The sequence below is a fragment of the Vombatus ursinus genome, unplaced genomic scaffold, assembly GCF_900497805.2.
Source record: "Vombatus ursinus unplaced genomic scaffold, bare-nosed wombat genome assembly UNPS02014768.1, whole genome shotgun sequence".
Classification (NCBI taxonomy): Eukaryota; Metazoa; Chordata; class Mammalia; order Diprotodontia; family Vombatidae; genus Vombatus; species Vombatus ursinus.
The window spans coordinates 35,503,586-35,510,367 of record NW_020954546.1 but is presented as its reverse complement, the minus strand read 5'-3'; the positions used below and the strand labels follow the sequence as shown (position 1 = coordinate 35,510,367).

Here is a 6,782-nt window from a genome sequence, read left to right as displayed (position 1 = left end):
ACACACACACACACACACACACACACACACACACACACATACTCACTCACTCACAGACACAAAGAGAAGCAGTTCTCCCTCCTTTGGAAACACAGATACCACTTTCTGAGGCAAAGGCTGGAGAACTGCCAGGGTAGCAGAGATTTCCTAGGCATTCAGTTACAAGGAACTTGAGCTGGGAGCTACGCAGCCCATCCCTCACCTCTTCTCATTCTAACCTTAACCCTCCTCCCAACCCTTTTTCTGGGGCAGGGTATGGGGTGGAGGTTGGGAGAGCTGGAGTTAGGGATAGAAGCTTATGGGCCAAAGGGCCAGGAAAAGAGGAGACCAGTTATATTTTCAGCCTCCTGTAATCTTTACAGGGTAATTATAAGATCAGGGACCAGAAAAGTCCTGGAAGGATTTATTCATCCTTGTAAACTTCTTTATAAGTTATCAGGCAACCTATGGGGAAAACACTGAAAAAAGCTGGAAGAGGGAGGATGAGGGCAGGAGAGCCAATGCTCTAGGCTGCTCTGTAAACACTCTCCCTCCCTTCCCCACCCCCCCAAATTAGGTCAGAGTGTTGGGACATAGAAACAGCAAGAAGAAAAGGGGCCCTCAGGTCTTATTTAAGGTCACCTGACATGAAGCCCAGCTGGGTCCCCTTACCTAAGAGCCCAGCACCCAAACACAACAGGCCCAGGCTGAGTAAGGCAGATAAGATTGCAAACCCTGGGGGCAGGGATTGGTTGACAGGTTAGAAAGGCAGAGGAACAAGGTAAGGAAAAAGAATGGGAAGACAAAGAAAAGGAGGGGAAAAAAAACCCTTTCTAGACTTCTAGGAGAAAGTAAACAAATTGCACTGATGAAGGCAGTAGATGGGAAAACGAAAAATGAAGTTCTCTTTGGAACAAGACTCCCTATTCTCAGGCAGGGCAAAGTCCTAAAGGATTAGATTGAGAGACAGACCAGAGACACAGTTACACACACAAAATGACAAATGCAAGCACCTATATACCAAACACAGTAAAATACGAAGTCACTGAAGCTTTTTATGCACCAATACACACACACCCACTTAGTGACAGCTCCCCTGTGGGTCCAGTGGGAGAGGCATCCCCTGTCAAAGCCCTGCCCAACCTGATACCTTGAAGGGGCCCACACAGAGAGTAGCCAGGTTCCAAAGAACCGCAGAGACCAGTGTGCTTTGTCTAGAATTTCCAGGTTAGAGAACGAACTTAGGACTTTTGGGTCAAGGGTACAAACACCTCAAGCTAAAACTTAACTAGGTTGGCGGGAGGAAGGGGGTAAAACCTAGGAGTAAAAGAAACCCCCAAATGGGCCAGGTACTTTAGCCAGATAGCTGCAATTAACCCACTTGTCAATTTGCCTTTCCCACTTTTGTAATTAGGAGCCTGCAGTACAGAGAACCAGCTCAACCAGCATCCCCCTGCCCCAGCCTCCACACATATACACACCCCATAACGGTGCAGGAGAGGCAGGCCCCGAGGAGCCAGGGATGGCCCTCTTAACCACTCCTTCCCGTTTCCCGTTAAACAGATGTGGGCTGTTAGCCTCTCCAAGGTGGCCACACCAGGCCACCTTTTTCCTTCTTTGCTGGCACATGGAGTGAGGCGCAGCCCAACCCTACTCTGCACCCGGGCCGACACACTGGCAGGTCGGAGGCTGCTGTAAACAGCCTCTTGGTTCTTTTTCTTTCCGTTGCCTCACCTCAAAAAGTGAGGGCCAGGCCCGCACCCTTCTGTGGCCCTGGGCGAGGTTTCCCTCCCCGGGACCTGTTGCCCAGTGGGAGAAAATCTCCAGGCCTGGCGCGGAAGCGGGCGAAAGGAAAGCAGAGCCCGGAGGTGCTGGGCGAATGGGCACGTTTGCGGGCCCCGCCTTGGTGGGGCCAGGAGCCGGGGGCCCCGGCCAGGCCCGGCTCAGGCCTCGTCCCTCCCCTGGCCGTCCCTTCCCTCCCCTCAGGCTCCGGCCGCCATGAGCCGAGCAGGCGGAGGCCTGGGAAGCAGCGACCGCCCCAGCCCCGGCCCGGGCTCCTCGCGGGCTCCCCGGTCCTAGAGGCTGGGCTGGCCGCCAGCGGGGAACCCCAAGAGCGGAGGCAGCGCCGGGCACGAGCCAGGGCGCCCCTCCGTCCGGACCAACTTCGCCCTGGCCCCGCGGTCGTGCTTCCCCCTCCTCCCGCCCTCCGCCCCCTCCCCGGGGCCCCTGGGAGCCTGGAGGGAAGTGGAGACTTACTTGGCAGCGTCCGCGATAGCCGGGCTGTCCTCTGTTCTCACCTCCTCAGTCCTCCCTCCCTCCCCCACCTCCTCACTCCACAGGGCTAGGCTGCTCTGCTCTCCTCTCCTCCCCCTTCCGCCTGCCCGCCTGCCCGCCTGCCCGCCTGCCCGCTCGCTCCCTCCTCCCGCCGCCGGCGGAGTCCGATCCCCAGCCCAAGTCTTGGAAGAGTCGAGAGCGTCAGCCTGAGCTTAGGCGGGAGCCCACGGGGCGTCGGGGGAGTGGGAGGGGGAGATTGGGCTGGGCTGGGCCGGCGTGGGCGGGAGCGGGGGTGGGGGGGGTCTGCTACAAACCTTAGCAATCAATGGCCGAGCCACAGATCGAACCCCCACCCACTCCCGCCTCAGCCCTGCTGCTGGGGTAGGGGACCTTCTGGGTGGGCAGAAAACAGATTCCTCCGTAGTGCTTCCTGCCTGCCTCACCCCACCCCACCTCATTCCTAGCTAAGCTCCACAGGTAGAAACGGGATCTTGGACTTAGGGGGAAATGTGTATTTGCCACTTGAATTCAAAGCGCATCAGATAGGGGTGAGTGGCTTCCCAAAGCAAATAGTGGGAAGTTGCAAAGGTCAGTGGACTTTTCTGACCACAAAGATCACTCAAATGTTTGAACTGAAAGGTCGATCTTGCAGAGGGTTGGTGAGCATGACCTTGGTAGGGTTCAACTTGTCTCTGGGGCACAGGAGGGCTCCGAACACTATTTAGGCAAGTTAGACTGATGGGAGGTGATGATAGTACCCTATGTCATTCACCTCCACTCTGTTGTACCCTTTGCCCTAGTTACAGATGGTTACATAGTTTCAGCCCAATTGCCTCAGTCTCCAGTTCCCCGAACTGGTGATTTCAGCACATTTCTTATCCTATCTTCCCTGTAGGACTAGAGGTGAAAGAGTAGATGTTGGCTGGTGCTTCTCCAAACTTTGATGTTGGAGTGCCTGGGTCTCAGTGCACCCCCAAACCCGCTGAAAAACATGCAAATAAGCATGGCTGAGATCCTCTCTAAGGGCCAAGGATCATCATCCATCTCCACCACCTCTTGTCTGACAATATCAGTCATCACTTTTTGTCAGACATCCTTTCCACTTTCCAGAGAATGTGACTAATGGTCTGAGGCCTTCGTGTAGAGGGAGGAAGGAGCAGGAGGCTAACAGGTTTCCTATCAATTAACTTATTAACCTTTCTGCAGAGGTCTCCTAGCCCAAACTTGAACCTTCATACTTTCACCTTTAGAGATCCCATTAGTCTCTGAAACAGTCCTCCCAGATGCTTTTCTTTTCTCTGTTTCCTCAGCTCTAGACCTCATTTTCCACCTACTTCTTGGTAGACCTTGTTCATAAGCCTTTCTGGCCAAGTCCAGGGTCTCACTGCCCTCTAACATGCTAATATTTTCCCAGACCCCTTTCCAATTTTAATTCTCCTAGGTTCCGCTTCTCTGTTGTGCCCACACAACCTGGATTTTCTGAGACAGTCACAAGAAAAGTTTAAAAAGAGAAATAATAAGTTTTTGTAAAAGAGATATCCATTTTCAGACCACATGCCCCAATTTTTTGGTCTGAAACAAAGATCACCATATATACTTTATTAGTTCTACTGTCTCCCATATTTCCAGCTCTTGATTTCTCTTTATATATTGTTTTTAGCCTGCTCTCCATATTTCACCAATTCCCCATCTGGCTTTTCTAGCACCTTCTCCCTCCTCCAGGGTCCCAATTCTTTCTCTAGCCCTCAATAACCTCTTGTACCCCCGGTCCTTATCTAGCTGTGGTCTTCAGAGTTCCTCCTCCTCTAACTGTCTCCTTTCCTTCCTCCACAACTCCCTGGTTCCAGGCACATAGAGTCCCTTTTCTAGCACCTTGCTGTCCCAGACTTCTTTCTGTATCTTCACCCCTTTAGCACATTACTCAGGGCACACCTGAGTTTGCTCCTTCCAGACCCTCTTAATTCTGCTCCCTCTACTATTCAAGCCTGCTAGGTTCCCCTTTTGCCTTGCATTCATTCTCCCCCTCAGGCTAGCTCCCAGCATTCCCAATTATTCCTCTATCCTTCAGTTTTCCATTCCCACAACTACTTTCCTCTTGCCTTCCATCTTCCTTCCAGCCCACCCTCAGAGCTCAGCTGCCAGCTGTATTTGGAGGAGGGGATATGCAGTCAGGCACTAGTCATTCAATTTTCCCAGTGGTAGCTGCTACTTTCAAATCTATTCTGTCCCTACCCTGATCCTTTCTGCCACTGTTCCAGGAGAACAGGATACTAATAACTTTTCTGGTGGGGTAGGTCGAGTGTGTGTGTGTGTGTGTGTGTGTGTGTGTGTGTGTGTGTTCTGAGACTCCCAGAGGGAGACTTCAGCCAGGGCCTAAAAAATAATGATTATAACCCCTTGCTGCCTGTCAAGGAGGGAAGCAGGCATCTGTCCTGGAGAAGAAACTAAGCCCCCACCTAGCATTAGGGTAATATTACTAGCTTTGTCATTATCACTATGATCTTATCTCAACTACTGTCCTGGGAGTGTTAGCCTCACTGCCCTCCTCACTCATCCCTTTACCCAGGCAGTTGCTGGGCTGTTAGGACCACCCCCACAGTGCCCCTGTGACAAGTAGAGTGACTCACTTCCTGACAGGACTTCTGAAGTGTTAGGAAGGTGGAGGTGCCCAAGGCTACCACAGGGCCTTTCAGGCCTAGGTCTTAGGGTACAGGGCAGACTGCCAGGATAGTTAGAGAGTTAGAATGCTATAGATCTTTTTCCACGTCAGGCAAACACAGCCCAACATAGAAGGAACAGTGGGAAAGAGAAACAACGGCTAGTAGGGACTTCAGTACGGGAATAAGGACTGAAATAGTTTGGAGGAAAAATTCAATGGGGCCCCTGAGACAGAGGGTACTGGGCAGAACTGTCCCAAAGCCTGAAAGGTCACCGATGGGGAAAGGAGCAAGGATGGGAAAGAAACAAGACAAATGTCTTGGTAGCAAGAGATTAGATCTACTCATTTTTTTTCTCATGCCAAAAGTGAGCTGTCCTGCTTTCTCATCAAACTGGTTAGTTAGGGGACTCATGGAAAGGGAAGGGAGGAAAGAAAGAATCCTCATACCACTCAAGATCTTTGTCTGAAGTCCCACCAACTTAATGGCAGAAAAAGACTGTGTTTGAGAAGGGAGAAGCACAGGCTTCTTCAGCAACCATTTCTACTATCCCCTGGGATCCAGGGCTATAGCCTAAGGGGAATGGGTGAAGTGGAAAGAAACACAGTAGGGAAATTGGTGGTAGGGATTGGGGGAAGGAGGAGAACCTTCTGGCTAGATTTCTCTTCCTGTACGAAAAAGCACGAGGTCTTTCAAAATCTCAATTGCTTAGTGCCTCTCACCCCAGAAAATTTTACCTTGTATTAATTTTTCATATTCTATATATTTATGTATTTTACATATACACATATACGTATATATGTACACTTATATATTGTCTCTCCTAATCTGACGTAAGCTCCTTGAGCAAGGGCAGGGACAATTTCATTTTTGTTTTTGTGTCCCAGCCACATAGTAGACAATTAAGTAGACATACTCAGTAGACAACAAGTAGGCTTGTTGATGACTGATTGAATGACCCTAACTGTGTTCTCTACATTGTACCCGTGAATTAGCAGTGGAGAACTCAAGCAGTAAAACCAGGCCTTCATGTCATGAACTGACAGTCTGAGCCATAGAGCAAGACAACTCGCTTAGGGAGCAAGACAAAAACAGATGAGTAGGTATAATCTTCTGCTACCAGGACATTTATCCTGTATCTTTCTCATCTTTGCTCCTCTCTCTGTCAGTGACCTTTCAGGACTCGGGCCAGTGCCACCCAGGGGGTCTCATTGATTTTCCCCTCAGACGCTTGGAAAGCTGGGGTAGAGGGAAGGGGAGATTACAGACCAAAAACGGCCACCAGGAGGCAAGATCCCTTTCCCTGGACTTGCTGAAGAAAAGGTGCTTGACACTGATGCCCTCTTGTGGGCTTTTAGAGGTTATGGCTGAGAGGCTCTAGGGAGAAGGGCCTCAATTGGACTATTCCCCTAGAGGAGCAATTAGGCATTTGTCCCAGGCATGTGGGTGTTATCTGCATTTTTTTTTTTTTGCACTGGAGGAAGAGAGATCAGAGCTGCCTACCACCGCTGAAATCTCTTCCCAGTGGCCTGGCACCATGAGAATTGATACCATCTACTTTTTAGAAGTAACCTAATCATTAAGGGGTACAGGTGAGGTGAGGGTGGGACAGTTTTGAAACAGAAAAGCTCTTTGCCTGCTGTGAAGAGAGAGAGTGTTCCAAGGAGGATAGATAGTCTGACATGCCCTGGAAATGGGATGACAGCTGTCTTCAGTCCTCAGAGGGTACATTATGAGACTTGTGGAGTTCTCCAGGGCCCCCTGCCGCACCACAGTACTGTTCACTTGCTGTTCACCTGCTGCTCTGTGTACCGATGTGCCCCAAAGGGAGGCAGAGCCCAGCTGCTGGGATTGCATCACCTACAAATAGGA

General features: G+C 50.8%; 1 protein-coding gene across 3 annotated transcripts in view; it reads right to left on the bottom strand.

The window, feature by feature from the left end:
• Nucleotides 1-2,335, bottom strand: part of LOC114042749 (ceramide synthase 2) — a 10,063-nt gene extending 7,728 nt beyond the window's left edge. Inside the window, exon 1 of one of the 3 annotated variants that reach the window (XM_027861444.1) lies at nucleotides 2,236-2,335. Coding sequence is in view for 1 of the 3 variants with exons in the window: in XM_027861443.1 (XP_027717244.1) it covers nucleotides 1,461-1,465 (5 nt within the window). In the remaining 2 variants the exon portion in view is untranslated. Of the gene's footprint in view, nucleotides 1-1,460; nucleotides 1,481-1,713; nucleotides 1,798-2,235 lie in introns of those variants that run through there. The other 2 variants (XM_027861445.1, XM_027861443.1) reach the window with 2 other exon arrangements.
• Between the last annotated feature and the right edge of the window lie 4,447 nt (nucleotides 2,336-6,782).